Below are 17,085 nucleotides of genomic sequence, written 5' to 3' on the forward strand. Positions count from 1 at the left end.
TTGCAGCTCCAAATTATATACTCACTTACCCTACTAAAAATTATGGAGATTATTTCTCCACAGATATGTAAAGAATGGCATTGCAATTGACACTTTGTAGGAAGCATGTTTTGTTTTTTGACATTTGACATTCATAATTAACTTAGTGCAGGTTATCTTCTTTCATCTTTCCCTACTTTTTGAGTACTTGTGGGTCTGGAAGACCATTTTCATCCAACAAATAAAGTATTCATGAGATAATATACAATGGGTGAAGAATCAGAGATAATATGTGTGAGTCTTCTTATCAGTCATTAAAATTGTTTCTCAAACATTAGGCATGAAGATTCCTTCTATATGGGGAGGGTGATCTCACCCACCACCTGTGGAAGCATGCAGCGCACCTTCACTGATTGCAAAAGAAATAACCAGTCAGCACTATAACTCCTGACCTAATTTGTGGTGACTATGTCCAGTTGTCCAGTTTTTGTTTACTCCTTAAAACTTATTGTATTCTGTCAGAGTTGCTGCTGATGGTAATTGCATGTACAAGTGAAATAATATAAAAGAGAGGACTTGCTCATGTGGAAGAACTGAATGGAGATAAAGATTCATAAATAATTCTAGACAATGCCACTGAGACCAAATAATCTTTTTCAGATGGTAAGCAAACTGAATTGCATATTTTACATCAGTGCATTAAAAAAACCTTAAATGCATCAATAACATTTATTATTAATTTACTAAAGGAGCTCTACATTACATTTGTAATTAACTTAAATGAATTCCTGATTTCAACTCTATTTTTATTCAAGCCATGGCTTGGGGTGTTAAGTTTTTAAACATCTGCCAAGACGCTGCCTTTAACACCCACTTCTTGCAGAAACATAAGCAGGTGATAATGGTTATCTTAATGTCTCAAAAAGGTTCACCTATTGATTCCTGCTAACCAAACTGCTTCTGAAGGTGAGGTCAGTTTTTCAGAATTGTCAGTAAAAATAGTTTTGAAACTGTGGTGATGTGGAAATGCGGGCTGGCAAGGAGCGTGCAACAAATGAATTACATTGCAAATGTGCTGAATTTCTGAAAACTTGGCTATTTGTAATAGAGTAACAGTGTTGATTGCTTTATTCTACTGTAGCACCCAAATCCTCTTTATGAATGGAATCATAAGGCAAAAGAAACGAAATGGATGGAAGTGCCTGTAAGAGAAAATCAAACTCATGTCACTCAGTTTATCCTTCTGGGATTCCGAGAGCTGAAGAATCTGCAGGTCCTTCTGTTTCTGGGATTCCTTGCAATCTACATTGCCACCATGGCAGGGAATCTTCTCATTCTTGTGCTTGTAGTCAGTGATCAACACCTTCATACCCCCATGTACTTTTTCCTTGGAAACCTATCTTGTTTAGAGATCTGCTACAGCTCAACACTCATACCTGTATTGCTTACCACTCTCTTGTGGGATGGAAAGGTCATTTCATTTGAGAGCTGCTTCCTGCAGTTATTTTTCTTTGGCTACTGTTTGGGTGCAGAATGTTACTTGCTTTCTGTGATGTCCTATGACAGGTATTTAGCAATATGTAAGCCACTGCATTATGCAACCACTATGAACACCAGGAAGTGTGTCCAATTAGCAGCCGTGTCCTGGACAAATGGTGTCATAGGCATTTCCATAATCATGGCTGCTATGCTGCAGCTTACATACTGTGGCCCCAATGAAATCGATCATTACTTCTGTGATTCTGTGCCACTTAAAAAACTTTCATGCAGTGACACAAATTTGGTAGAGCATGTCAATTTAACTTTGCTGTTTATATACACTATGCCCCCATTTCTACTGACTCTAGCATCCTACATATACATTATAAGGGCAATCTTAAGAATCTCATCGACCACTGGAAGGCAAAAGGCCTTCTCCACATGTTCCTCGCACCTCATTGTTGTTTCAACTTACTATGGCTCTTTAACAGCTGTGTATCTCTTACCAAAGTCCTCTTCAATTAACAAGGCCTTTTCTCTTTTGTATACAATTCTTCCTCCTCTAGTAAACCCCCTCATATATAGCCTGAGGAATAAAGAGGTAAAGAGGGCCTTCAGAAAGGCAAAAAATAGGATAGCAAATTTCAAAATATTTCAAAATGTGCTAGCTAACTTGTTTAGCGTTAAAGATTAGTGGGGGGAGGAATAGGAAGACCAGGGAGGAAGTTGATCAATACTGCCCTGCACCTGTAACCTGATCTGCGCACAACTTGCCACACCCAAATCTCATCCAAATCAGTTTTTGGGGGAGCGGAGCTAATGTGTAATTAGGGTTTTTTAAACCCCTGACTAAACATACAGTCAGGAGGGACATGGAAGAAGGAGATGCTGATTCTCATCCACTGCCACCTGACTGACAACAGACCTGACTTGGTCCAAGCCTGGATCTCTCAAAATTGACCTGATTCAGTTCAAGATTCAGGCTTTGGGTCAATCTGGCACAAAGTCCTAGTGATCAGATTCAATTGAATCTCTGTGAATTGAATTAATGCGTGTTGACGTGCGGGTCCTTTTGTACTCAGAAGAGGGTAGAATGAGGGTGGATGGAATGGAGTGGGGCATGCATATACGTGCTCTGCTGATATGGGGTGGGAACAGAACCCCCGTGTGAAATTATATATATATATATATATATATATATATATATATATATATATATATTCTCCTTCACACTACTTTGATGGTGGTTTTGTTCCAAATGGAGATTTATAATGCCACATACCACAACACTCTTCACATCAATGGACTAGCTGCTGTAACTTCAGTCCAGCTACAACTTCTCCCCCTTTCTAACTCCAGAAGGAAGAGCTTGGAATGGCTGTAGAATGTTCTTCACAGGGAAATACATACCATCATGTTCATTTTTTAGGTGCCAGGCTAAGACCTTTTCATTCGCTAACTAAGCTAGCCTCTGTGATACTGCTAACCTTTTAGTGTGTATGTGGTTGCGAGGGGAAGTAGGTTTTGCCATTATTGTGTTACTAGATTACCATTGCATTAAAAATATTCTGACCAATGGATGTTTATAAATAAGAAGAAGGAGAAGAAAATAAGAAGAGCCTGGCTGGATCAGACCAAAGGCCCACTGAGTCCAGAATTCTGTTGTGGATATCAGATCCCTGAATTATACTCTCAATAATCAGGGAACAGAAGACTCTGTCTTAAATTACATACCTCCACCTCTGTGTATCAATTCCTGTATTAAAGATATTAAAGGAACATAAAAAACATAGCTGGTGATGTTTCATTACAGATCTCCATTAGTCAATCACCATTTTTTGGGGAAATGATACTTCATTTTAAGCGAACACCCATCACAAGACATGTTCTGCAACTTTTATATTTGGACGATGTGGTGGTACTCCCACACTTGCAGATAGGATTAAACCGCCTATTGCTACACTTTTTGGAGTATTGCGGATGCACACTAAATTCTAGAAGTCAACAATCATGGTCTTTGCAAAGTCATGGAGCGTGCATAGGTGAGTGATAAGTGGAAACATCATTGAGCAAGTTAAGTGGTTTAAATATGTAGGCATTTAATTTCATTATAAGGCTGGCTGGGGCACAGAATTTGCTTTTAATGATGCTAAAAGTAATGTCCAGTGATCACTCATTTCTATTATTCCAAAGGGAACCAGGGGTGTGCAATGCTAAGCACACAACTGCTATATGACATCAAAGTTTGTACAGTATATATCTATATCCTGATATACAGTACAACAACATAACAGCCTTATACCTCTAAGCAAACTAGGGTGGAATGTTTTCAATTTACATGCCTTGTCTCCTGATTTCTTGAATTAGGATATATATATAATGGTTCTGTGGGGAAGTGTTTACATAATTAAGTGGAATCCTAACTATGCCTACTCAAAATTCATAAGGACTTAGTTCTGTGTAGATATTGTTAGAATTGTAGCCTAAATAGATGGTAATTTCCCCGAACATCCATTCAGTTTTATTTATAAGAAAAGAGTTCTATTAAATTTTGAATTTTTGATGCATGCATTTCACTTTCAAAATCTTCCCAGCAGCCTTTCTCATTGCATCCTTTACATCTTTATTCCTCAGGCTATATATGAGGGGGTTAAGTAAAGGGGGCAGGACTGTGTACAAAAGAGAAAATATTTTATTGAAATATCTCACTGTGTCAGTTTTTGGTATCAGATAGACGATAAATATGGCCCCATAGAATATAGAGACAACAATCAGGTGGGAAGAGCAGGTGGAAAAAGCCTTTTGTCTCCCAGTGGTGGAAGGGATCCTCAGGATGGCAGCAATAATATAGATGTAAGAGACCAAGGTTGAAACAAAAGGAGGGAATGTGATTATAAATGCCACAGCAAAGGTGACAAGTTTCACAAGAAATGTATCACTGCAGGATAGTTTTACCAATGGCAGAGCTTCACAAAAGAAATGATCTATTTCATTGTGTCCACAGTACCGTAGTTGTAACATCAAGCCCAAGTATATGGAGATGACTGCCATGCTATTGAGCCAAGAGCTCCCTGCTAACTGGACACAGACCTTACCATTCATCAGTGTTGCATAATGTAGAGGCTTGCATATTGCTAAGAAATTATCATTCATAAGACATCACAGAGAGGAGATAGCATTCTGTACAAACCAAAAAGGAGCTAAAATAAAACTGTGTGAAGCACCCCTTAATGGAAATAGCTTTGCCCTCTGTCACAAGAGTGGATAGCATCTTGGGCAGAATAGTTGAACTGTACATCATCTCCAAGCAGGACAAATTCCCTAGGAAGAAATACATGGGTGTGTCCAGGTGCTGATCAGTCAGTATTAGAAGAATGGTGAGGAAACTGGAGGTCATGGTCAAAATGTAGATCAGTAAAAATGCCAAAATCAGGAAGAATTTAAGATGATGAAGTTCCCCAAATCTCAGAAGGATAAATTCAGTGATTTCAGACTGGTTTCTCTGCATTGTGTTCTCTATCTAACATATATACAGTACTAAAGTGATAGTTGAACATGGGATATGAAGTGCTTCTATAGGAGCATGAACTTCAGGAGCACTTGTTGCACAAATCCCCCAGACAGAAGCCCATCTGTGAAGTTTGCAGTTGCTGAACGGTGACTATCAGGATGTTGGCAATCAGGGTTAATATGCAATTTGTTTTCTTCCCTGCCCCTGGGCACTTTCCCCCTTTTAAAAATAAATATTAGCAACAGAAAGAACTTCAGATGTCAGAGTTCTTCAAGGAGTAAACTCTGTGATTGCTGTTTGGTTACACTATGTGGTCTTTTTCATAATAGGCATGTTGTGAAATTATCTCATATCCTGAAAAACATTGCAAAGATAAAATTCAATTAATGCTTCTATGAAGGTATAAATTCACAAATGGCACAGTATAAATTCACCTTAAACACTCTCTGTCACACACAAACGGTTTACTGTCATGGTATAACTTATGCTCTACAATTCCTAATTCTCGGACTGGGAACGGTTGTGGACCACCGGTATAAAATTTACGGCATGTAATGCCTTAAAAGAAAATATTATGAAAATGATTTATAGGTGGTACATGACTCCAGTCAAGCTCGCAAAAATATACCACTTGCCTGATAATAAGTGTTGGAAATGTAAAGAGACTGAAGGTACATTCTTTCACCTTTGGTGGACATGCCCAAGGATCAAGGCTTTCTGGGAAATGATCTATAATGAAATGAAAAAGGTATTTAAATATACCTTTCTGAAGAAACCAGAGGCCTTTCTCCTGGGCATGGTCGGCCAATTGGTGTCAAAGAAGGACAGAACATTTTTTATGTATGCTACAACAGCAGCAAGAATACTCATTGCAAAGTATTGGAAGACAGAAGATCTACCCACCGTGGAAGAATGGCAGATCAAGGTTATAGACTATATGGGACTGGCAGAAATGACCGGCAGAATCCGAGATCAGGGAAAAGAGATGGCGGAAGAAGATTGGAAGAAATTTAAGGACTATCTTAGGAAACATTGTAAAATTATTGAAGGTTAGAACGATGTTGATTCAGAAATTAAGTGGTTATAAGCTGTAATGATTATGTGAGCAAGAAAAGAAAGGTTAAAAATTATACAGAAATTAGGGGAAGGATTTGCTGAATTGAATTAATTAGAGATTGGAATACAGAAAGGGGAGGTATGAGGAGGTAGGGAAAGTAAGTTTTATGAATATAAGGGATTGAAATTATACTTGTTGTATGTGTTTTGTATGTTTTGTATGTATTTTTTTGTTTTTTTTGTTTTGTTTTTTCTATTTTATATAAACTTTTAAAACCTTAATAAATATTTTATAAAAAAATAATACAATTCCTAATTCTCATAAGAAATAAGGCCCAATATTGGTTGGAGGAATATTGGGGGTGGAGGATTTCCAATTTCCTTTAGTTTGAGAATGATTACTAAAATGTATTGATTTGGCAGAGATGCACACAGTCTAAAGAAGAACTGGGTCTCAGTTTACTATTAATGATGGTGCTTTATTTCTTATTAGAATTTTAATTGTGGTTAAATAAGCCTAGATAAGAAATTATGTTTGAAAAATAAATTATTTTCTTTGTTTATTTAAATGTGATTTTTTTTAAAAAAAGGATGATATCAAATGTGTCATATAGTATATTCATTTCAAAATAAACATAGCAGACTGTAAGAAATTAAATATATGGTTTTGGCTTACAAATTCATCGGATTTTTAACACCAAACTTTTTACAAGAAGAAATATGATTGGAAATAAAACATTCATTTGCTGTTTCGCTTTAACAGCAGAGAAGAGTACAGTTATTCTAGGATGGAATGAAAGGACTTTCAGTTTAAGATAAGGGTTGAAGGTGCTTTCTGAGTTGCTTATGCTTCACCTCCAGACGCAACAAGTAAAATAAGCTAAGTAGCTTTTTTAATTCAATAGAATATTTATCACACTTGCTCTGTTTATGATTTCTTTCTTTTTTTATTCTGATCTAATATACTGCCCTGGTGCCCATCTCATCTATCTCTCTGAAACATTACGGTGGGTGACTAAGTTGTAATAAAGGAAGTGTTGTATGTTGGGTGGTAGACATATCTATTAATTAAATGAAGCAGAAGTTAAACCCAGGTGCTTTAACTTTAAAAAAATCCATATACATATATTTTTATATAGGCACATGTGTGCATTTTTATGTACATTAATGCTAATCTTCAATCAAAATTGTTTTTATTTTAAAGAAAATGCAGTATACATATATTATTATTTATGTTTTTGAGAATTCTAAAAAATAACTACAAATGTATAGTGTGCAAGATACAGTACCTCTACCACAAGTAAATGGAGAACTGGCATTTGCAGTGGGTCTGTACACTTGCAGGCTCACACTGAATAGAATGCCTCCTTGACTTATTTATTGAGGTTTAGACTTACTTAATATTTGGAAGTGTTATGACCTCTGTAATAGTCTTCCTGTCCCTCTGGGCTTGTTTCAGATCACAGAAGGCTCCCTTTGGTTGAAATTTATCATCAAGAAATGCAAATGAATGTCTCAAGAGATTTTGGCTATTTGTTGAAGCAGGAATATTGAACATTAGTTATGAACTGCAAGCTGCCAGGGAGTCATATTTTTTGTTCCTTGGGTTCATCTCTCATGCCACACATGCTCCATTTCCCCAAATACAAGTGGTTTATTTTTGGATGTTATGTTAGTTGCTTGCTAATTACAGTGGTACCTTGGTACTCGAATGGCTTGGCTCCCGAACAAATTGGTTTCTGAACGTCGCAAATCTGGAAGTAAGTCTTCCAGTTCATGAACGTTTTTTGGAAGCCGAATGTCCGACGCGGCTTCCACTTCAGTGCAGGAAGCTCCTGCAGACAATCAGAAGCCACACCTTGCTTTTTGAACAGTTTCGGGAATCAAATGGACTCCTGGAACGGATTAAGTTTGACAACCAAGGTACCACTGTATACATTTTTGTGAATCATTTTGTTATTTCACATGATTGTTTTGTATGCTTTTAAATATTTGGCAATGGAACATTCCAAACCTTCATGGGATTCACTGCGAAAGAGAGGCTGGTGTCTAATGATGGAGTTGACCATGCTTTCCCACACACCATTCTATAACTCAGGAGTGAGTAACCTGTGGTCTATCCCATCAATATGTTGCTTGACTCCATCTCCCATCCCCTAACCATTGGCCATATTGATATGCCTGAAGGAAGTTGGAGGGCATAACTAACACCCATTCTAAAATTTATCAGATCTAAATTGTAATTTTAAACTATTCCACATAATACCCTATAGTTCCACTAGAAAAGAATAGTTGATACCAGGGATCTTTTGCATAAATTCATGAAGATTAGGTCTAAACATAGTCACTAGTCATGACTATATGAAACATCCAACTGTGGTAGAAATATGCCACTGAGTACTAGTTGCTAGGGAGTAAGAGTGTGAGAGAAAGTTGGTATTCATGCCTGCTTATGGGCTTCCCAGATGCATCTAGTTCTCCACTGTAAGAAATGGGATGCTTGACTAGATGGATGTTGGTCTAAATTAGCAGGGCACTTTTGATGATCTTAGATCATTTGGGTAATTCTGGCGTTTCCATGCACTCTGGTTTCCGTCACGGTGTTCTGTTGTGCCAGAAGTGGTTTAGTCATGCTGGCCACATGACCTGGAAAGCTATCTGTGGAGAAATGCCAGGTCCCTTGGCCTGAAAGCGAGATGAGCGCTGCACCTCATAGTTGCCTTTGACTGGACTTAACTGTCCAGGGGTCCTTTACCTTTTTTTACCTTTCTGACATTTGTGTTCAGAAATATCTATGAAAATTGGATGACTGCTTCTGTACATCCTTATCATAGAAACATAATCAAACATCACACATAAATGTACCAACAGAACAGGGCTTACAGAACAGGATGTCTAACCAGTATTTACAGCTTAATATTTTCACTTTTTTTGTATACACTTTCATATTTCATATGAGTTAGGGATGAGTGGAAAATACACTTCTGAGAGCAACTCTGACTTCCTTGTTCCTCAAACTGTAAATAAGAGGATTTAACAAAGGTGGCAGGACAGTGTACAAGAGTGAAAGGCTTTTGTCTGTGTCATGGAAATGGCTTTTAGGTTTCAAATACACAGTTATTCCAGAGCCATAAAACAACATCACTACCATGAGATGTGAGGAGCATGTTGAGAAGGCCTTTTGCCTCCCTTCCACAGATGACATCTTGAAAATGGTGGAGGCAATGCACATGTATGACATGAAGATCAATGCAAAGGGTATTAGTCCAAGTAAAGCTACCTCCACCAGAGCCATCTTCTCATTTATAGATGTATCTCCACATACAAGTTTGACCACAGCAGGGAAGTCACAGAAGAAGTGGTTAATTTCTTTGGAGTCACAGAAATAAGAGGTAAACACCAGGAAAGTCTGCCCGAGTTGCACTGGAATGGCAGCTAGCCATGAAGCTGCAACCAGCCCAAAGCACACTCTACTGCTCATAATCAGGGTGTAATGCAGGGGCCGGCAAATGGCAACATAGCGGTCATATGCCATGGCAGCCAAGAGGAAGCACTCTGCTGCCCCTGTAATGAGGAAGCCACACATTTGAAAGGCACAACCAACAAATGAAATAGTTTTGTCCTTTGATAGGAGGTTTTCAAGCATCTTGGGAATAATGACTGATGTGCAGCAGATCTCTAGACAGGACAAGTTTCTGAGAAAGAAATACATGGGGCTGTGGAGTGCCTGGTTAGCCAGTGTGAGAGCTATTATGAGGATGTTCCCAATCAGGGTCAAAACATAGATGCTTAGGAAAATGGAGAAGAACAAACCCTCCAGACCTGGCAGATCAGAGAATCCCAGTAGCAGGAAGCTATTCACCATGCTCTTGTTGACTTTCATTTGTAAATCTGAGAAAAACAGAAAGAGTCTTTATGATATCAATGTGAGAGACCCAGCATATTTCCAAAGGAAATGGTTCCAGATAATCAACGGTCCTCTCCAGAGCAGATTTGCAAAGATGTACAAGGGTTGCAGAAGGAATCAGCAAATAAATATATATATTCCTTTCTCTTCTGTTAGTGGCAGCATTTCAAGAACAAAATCTAGTTTATGGAATTCTGGATCAATTGAATAAATTGCTAGGAATTTGGCAGTCTTGATTATTGTAACTGAGTCTATTAGTGTGGTTTTCTCTGATGATACTGACGACCAGGGGCTCTGACAACCAGGGGCTCATTTTTGAAGGCTTCGATATTTCAGATTCAGAGAGAGATAGTGCATTAATAAATAATTATTTAATTAAATTTATAATACCGCCCTTCATCTGAGAATCATAGGGTACCTTGCACTATAAAACAAGTAAATATATAACATAATAACAAATGAAACAACACTGCCTGCTCCCCCACCCCCAGTTTAAAAAGCCATGGATTGTTTTAATTAGCCAAAAGCTCGAGAAAAGAGAAATGTTTTCAACTAGCACCTAAAGGTATGTAATGAAGGTGCCAGGTGAGTAGGGAAGATAAGTGAGTTGGCTCTGGTTGTATATATCAGAGCTGGGGAACCTACATCCCTTCAGGTGCTGCTACTTCCCTCTTCCCTGATGCTTTCCCATGCTGACTTGGAATTATGGGAGTTGGAGTACAACATGATCTGGAGGCCCACAGGTTCCACAACTCTGGCATATATAAACTAAACAGACATTACAGAGACCACAAGTTTCCAGTACTCTCTCTTTGGAAACCTGAAAGTTTAAAAGATTTATTGTTGTATAACAAAGGAAGAAGTTTTTGAATATTAGAAGAGGAAATCAATGTTCCTTTTCCTCCTTCCAGAAAGAACCCTGTATAGTGAGCTATGTATGATTTATAACTTCATTGTGAACCTACCCACCTCAACTCTAAGCCATGATATTATGTTTGTGCTGAAGCAGACCAATAGCCCCATTCCACCTCCAAATAACACGCTCAGTATTCCAGACATCTTAGAAAACTGAGCATAGGTCCTTGTTGGGTTATTATTTAAACCTTCCCCCCCTTTGATTTAGACACTAATATATGTGTGCCTATATGGTAGCACGTAGAAGTATGAAAGCATTGGCTTCTGTTTGCTGTGATCTTATTTTGAAACTGATAAGCACAGGGCCACCGGTATTTGGTATTATAAGAACACAATTGTTACCAATATTTTCTAATATGTGATGATATCACATAATATTCATAGATATTTTTACATGGAGTGTGAACAAAAGAATGTGTTAAGTACCTCTATCCCAGATGAATGAAGAATGGAAGTTTACGGAAAGTACAATTTCTATTATTCGTTGGTCCTGGAAGAAAGCTTGACCTTTTCCAATCTTTTCCAGTATTCATGATATTTGGCCTACATTTTCTTAGTTCCTTGTGTAATTTCTTTATCTGATGGTTTCACATTTCTCGTTTCATCAACAAGATGAAGTCTCCCCTCGACTGTTATTTATTCTTGGGGAAAATAGGTGGCCTTGTGATAATTTATTAGCAGTGGTTTCAGAGAGATTGCCAATTATTAGTTATGAACTCCAGTGAGAGTTCAGGCAAACAAAATGAACTTAGACTGAAATAACATGGGGATGTTGCATTATTAAAGGAAATCCCTGAAGATGGTCCTTTGGACCAATTCACATAATGTGGGTACACTACTTCATTTCACCATTTGATAGGGTATTCCGAGCTGAATTGGTACACTAATTTCATTCTAAAACACTGTTTCAGTGGGATTCTGTCAGATTCTATAATGACCCCACCAGTATATTTTGAGTATAGACATGTTCTTAAAAAGTTTAAGGTTGGAAGATTTTCAACTTCTCTGCCATTTTGTTCAATCTTCATGTATATTAGGAAGGGAAAAACAAAAAATGAAGATAGAAAAAGAAAGAAACAATTGGATTGAAATTGAAAATCAAGTTTTGTACAGGGAAAGGAATAGGAATTTGTGTATTGGACATCCTGCAAACCAGGAATGGGGAACCTGTGGATACCAGATGTTGATGGACTTCAACTTGGAGCTGCCCCATCAGCATGGTCAATGGTCATGGATTATGGGAGTTGGAGTCCAACAACACCAAGAAAACCACAGGTTCTTTATCCTTCCTGTATACCACCCTTGAATGAGATATTTATACTGTGGCATTGTACTATTTTTTCTGTTTGCTATACATCAATACAAGAAGTGCTACGGAGGACATTGTATAACCACGCAATTAAAAAACATCAATCATAATTTTTATTTTTTGCATGCAGTCAGTTTTATTTATAATCATGGAGAAGACTGCCAATCTTGATTCTACTAAGGCAGGGTTCCTCAACCTCGGCTCTCCAGATGTTTTTGGCCTACAACTCCCATGATCTCAAGCTAGCAGGACCAGTGTTCAGGGATGATGGGAACTGTAGTCTGAAAACATCTGGAGGGCCGAGGTTGAGGAAGCTTGTACTGGAAGCCATGTTGGTTAGGCCAAATCTTTGGATAACTATTTAGCTGAATAATTCCCTTTAGAACCCTAATTCACAAAATGGCATTCTAAAATCTTCCCAGTGGCCTTCCTGAAAGATTCCTCGACATCCTTGTTTCTCAGGCTATATACAAGTGGGTTAATTAAAGGAGGGAGGACTGTATAAAAAAGAGAAAATATTTTGCTAAGGTCTCTCATTGCTTCAGTTTTTGGTATCACATATACAATGATTAATGCCCCATAGAACATGGAAACAACAATCACATGAGAAGAACAGGTGGAAAAGGCCTTCTGCTTCCCAGTGGTGGATGGGATTTTTAAAATGGCAGCAACGATAAATATGTAGGAGATAAGGGTACAAAGAAACGGAGGAAAACTGAACACAAAAGCAAGGATTAGAATGACACATTTCACAAGGCTGGTGTCACTGCATGAGATTTTAACCAATGAAAGAGATTCACAAAAGAAATGATCGATTTCATTGGAACCACAGTACTGTAGTTGCCGCATTAAGACCAAGCATATGGTGAGCAACACAATGCTGTTGATCCAAGAGCAACAGGCCAGCTGGATACACAGCTTACCATTCATAAGAGTTGCATAATATAGGGGTTTGCATATGGCTAAGAAGCGATCATAAGACATTACAGAGAGCAGATAACATTCTGTGCCAATCAGGAAAGAAACAAAAAAAAATTGTATGTAACATCCTTTAACAGAGATGGCTTTGTCTCCTGTCAGGAGACTGGTCAGCATCTTGGGCAGGGTTGTTGAGCTGTAGACTGCTTCCAAAAAAGACAGATTCCCCAGGAAGAAGTACATGGGTGTGTGCAGGTGATGATCAGTCACTATGAGAAAGACCATGAGGATATTGAAAGCAATTGTCAAAATGTAGATCCCCAGAAACACAAGGAACAGAAAGATGTGGAGATGAGGGAGATCCCCAAATCCCAGAAGGATGAACTCTGTGATTTCACTCAGGTTTCTCTGCATTGTGGTTGTCATCAAATGCTACATTCTGAAAGATAATTGGAAAGTAATATGAAAATGATAGCCGTTATACAATAGTTAAGTACCACTGAGTGAAGTAATGGAAGGGAGAAATATTCCAAGTCTCTAAAAAAAAAATACACATCACCTGGGATGACAGGTGAACTAATGCCAGTGTACTGGAAGAAGCAAAGGTCACCAGTGTTAAAGTAATGATTCTTCAACATCAACTTTGTTAGACTGGTCATGTTTTGGGGATGCCTGATTTTCATCTTTCAAAGCAACTACTCTACTCTGATCTTAGAATGATAACCATAATGCTGGTGGTCCAAAAAAGAGGTTGAAAGACTCTCTCAGGGCAAATTTTAAAAAATGTAGTATAAACATTGACAACTGAGAAGCACTGGCCTGCGAGCGCTCCAATTGGAGAACAACCTTTACCAAAGGTGTCATGTGTTTTGAAGATGTTCAAACTAAGGACAAAAGGGAGAAACTGGCTAAGAGGAAGGCACTCTTGGCAAACTCTCACCATTATCAACTCCCACCCGGAAACCTATGTCCCCACATGTGGATCCAGAATTGTCCTCCACAGTCACTTACAAACTCACTTTTAAAACTGTCTATGGAAACAATCCTACTCAGCTACGAGTGATCACCAAAGAAGAAGAAGAAGGAAGGAAGGGAGACAAATATAATCTAGTTGATTGTTAAAACAGGCCACAACTTTACTGAGAAAACACAAGTAACACTGGTGCCTGACCAGTAAATGGGACACAGCATCACAAGTTTCCTCTCATTATATCATAATGTTAATTTTTTGCTTTTATTTGAATGACTGCACTTTGAACATGAAGGCAGCATACTAAATTTAGTAGGGGTACTCAGTGGTAAAATAGAGCAACTAGAGGCTAGCAGGCAGCTTGATACAATCTTGATTTAATTTTGATACAGTGCTTTGTACAATTGAACAATGGAGGAAAAATATGGGAAATCTAGGAATGTTGGAGGATCGTCCTTATCCACATTTCCTGAACTAATACTGTACATGGATCAGGACATACATAATTCTTTGGATTTCATATTTTTCTGAATTGTACAATATCATTTTCAGCTATGAAAATAAAGTGATAAAAGTACGTGAAGGCATTAAAATTGTTATTTCCAGATAACATGTATTTAAAAATGCACACGTACATTGTACAGTAATATGTTTTAAATACATTTCATTTTTATTGTAAAAGAGGGTGGGGACTATGAAGGACTACACAGAAATAATCAACTTTGAAAATAAGACCATAGCATAAGGAACTCCAAAATCCTAAGAGAGAATCAGGTGAGGGAAAAAAATCAAAAGTATCATTAACTTAAATATAATTTGGTGGTCTTGTGAGTTTGGCTGTCTTGATGTTTGATATTGGTTTCATCTGGAAAAATTGATAGAGAAATGCACTTTAGTCAATTTGGGGGTTATAGAGCTTTGTATATTGAGCAATGGCAGATAAGCATTGAGATGGAATATGCAGCTTCCATCTTGGCAGAAATAAGGAGCCTGGGAGACTTGAGTTCTGAGCTGGCTGATGGATTTAGTTTTTCTACTTGGGAACCTATTGTAGGAATAACTGTTGTTGCTGTCTTGGATATTTTGCTTGCATATATACAACTAAACCAGCCTTTCTCAACCTGTTGGTGCCCAGATGTTGTTGAACTACCACTCCCATCACCCCTAGCTAGCAAGTCTGGAGCTCAGGGATGATGGGAGTTGTAGTCCAACAACATATGGGGACCCACAGGTTGAAAACCACTGAACTAAACAGAAGCTGCACTTGACCATGGGCTGGTTCCAGATTAAGAGAATTGCATTTAGTGCCCGTGACTAAATTAACCTGTGGATTTCAGTGGGACCTAAGAGCCAACCCCAGAAGTCATCAGTGGTCTCTCAACCAAAGAAAATAGAGAACATTCAGTGCGGCCTCATATTTCTTACTATTGAATAAAGTGAGGAATTGAGAACCACACATTAATTGCAAAATACCTTTATCATGAAGGAATGAGGAGCTGAAGTTTGTATTGAGTGCAATTTCTGAGATGCTGGTCTTAGGAGCAAGTTTTCTTCTATCCCCATCTTCACAGACTTGATTGGAAGTTTATTTCTACATAGCTGCTTTATTTATTTTAGCATCCCATGGCATTTTTCTCCTCTCAGGCATTCTCAGAAAGAAGCAGTCTCTAGCTGGTTGTTATATATTATTAGAAATCAAAGGTAAACATACTGAGAGATAGGGACTAATTGTCAGAAAGGGAACATTAGCTTGAAATCTAGACCAAACTCACATGGGGATCTTGCATCCCTAGTGTCAGATGTGGGGCACTTTAGGGACTTCCATTCTTAGAAATGTTCTTTAATGAATATTCAGATTTTATCAAGGGAAACAAAGCCCTAACTATTTTCCTTCTGCAGATGTTGATTTGGTCACTTAAAAAGTAAGACTATTTGAGTGGGATTGGTGTTACTTTATTTTTTTGAGTTGGCCTTGTGTGGAATGTATTGAAGTACCTTTGGGGGGGCAGGGGGCAGTCAGGTGGGGGGGGGGACTCCCTGATCCTGAATGGGGTAACTGTTCCCCTGAAGGACCAGATGTACAGCCTGGGAGTCATTTTGGATTCACAGCTGTCCATGGAGGTGCAGGTCAATTCTGTGTCCAGGGCAGCTGTCTACCAGCTCCAACTGATTCACAGGATGAGACCCTACCTACCCACATACTGTCTCACCAGAGTGGTATATTCTCTAGTTATCTCCCATTTGGACTACTGCAATGTGTTCTACATGGGGCTACCTTTGAAGGTGACCCGGAAGCTACAACTAATCCAGAATGCTGCAGCTAGACTGGTGACTGGGAGTGGCCACCGAGACAATATAATACTGTTCCTGAAAGACCTACATTGGCTCCCAGTACATTTTCGAGCACAATTCAAAGTGTTAGCACTTTTAAAGCCCTAAGGGGCATTGGCCCAGTATACGTGAAGGAGCATCTCCACCCCCATCGTTCAGCCTGGACAATGAGGTCCAGCTGCAAGGGCCTTCTTGCAGTTCCCTCACTGTGAGAAGTGAGGTTACAGGGAACCAGGCAGAGGACCTTCTGGGTAGTGGCTCCTGCCCTGTGGAACGCCCTCCCCTCAGATGTCATGGAAATAAAAAAAACTATATGGTTCTTAGAAGACATCTGAAGGAAACTCTGTACAAGGAATTTTTTTAATGGAATAATAATAATAATTTATTATTTATGCCCTGTCCATCTAGCTGGGTTTCACCAGCAACTCTGGGCGGCTCCCAATAGAATATTAAAAACACGATAAAACATCAAACATTAAAAACTTCCCTAATGTCTAATGTTTTACAACTTATTATGTGCTGTAAGCTGCCCAGACTGGCTGGGGAAACCCAGCAGATGGGTAGGGTATAAATAATAAAATTCTTATTCTTATGTTTGTGGACAAATGCCGGCTTCCTCAGTCAGAAAGCGAGATGAGTGCCAAAACTCCATAGCCACATTTGATTAGACTTAACTGATCAGGGGTCCTTTACCTTTCTTTCTTTTAAGC

The 17,085-nt window shown here is 38.6% G+C and overlaps 3 protein-coding genes and 1 pseudogene across 4 annotated transcripts in view; 1 reads left to right on the forward strand and 3 right to left on the reverse strand.

The window, feature by feature from the left end:
* Positions 1-17,085, reverse strand: part of LOC310748627 (vomeronasal type-2 receptor 26-like) — a gene marked incomplete at both ends in the record, with an annotated part of 390,828 nt that overhangs the window by 230,584 nt on the left and 143,159 nt on the right. The window lies entirely within an intron of this gene.
* On the forward strand, positions 1,280-2,152 carry LOC310748641 (olfactory receptor 10A7-like; the record flags this gene model as incomplete). Its single annotated transcript, XM_083584491.1, has 1 exon — positions 1,280-2,152. Exon 1 carries the CDS (start codon positions 1,295-1,297, stop codon positions 2,150-2,152), a length of 858 nt encoding a protein of 285 aa, XP_083440617.1. The 5' UTR covers positions 1,280-1,294.
* Positions 4,003-4,855, reverse strand: LOC310748642 (olfactory receptor 2AP1-like; annotated as a pseudogene). The gene has a single exon. The product of its transcript is annotated as an olfactory receptor 2AP1-like (transcript).
* On the reverse strand, positions 8,985-9,908 carry LOC310748643 (olfactory receptor 10C1-like; the record flags this gene model as incomplete). Its single annotated transcript, XM_083584492.1, has 1 exon — positions 8,985-9,908. The coding sequence occupies one exon, from the start codon at positions 9,906-9,908 to the stop codon at positions 8,985-8,987; it is 924 nt and encodes a 307-aa protein (XP_083440618.1).

The sequence above is a fragment of the Podarcis filfolensis genome, assembly GCF_964270895.1.
Source record: "Podarcis filfolensis genome assembly, chromosome: 13".
In the NCBI taxonomy this organism is placed as follows: domain Eukaryota; kingdom Metazoa; phylum Chordata; class Lepidosauria; order Squamata; family Lacertidae; genus Podarcis; species Podarcis filfolensis.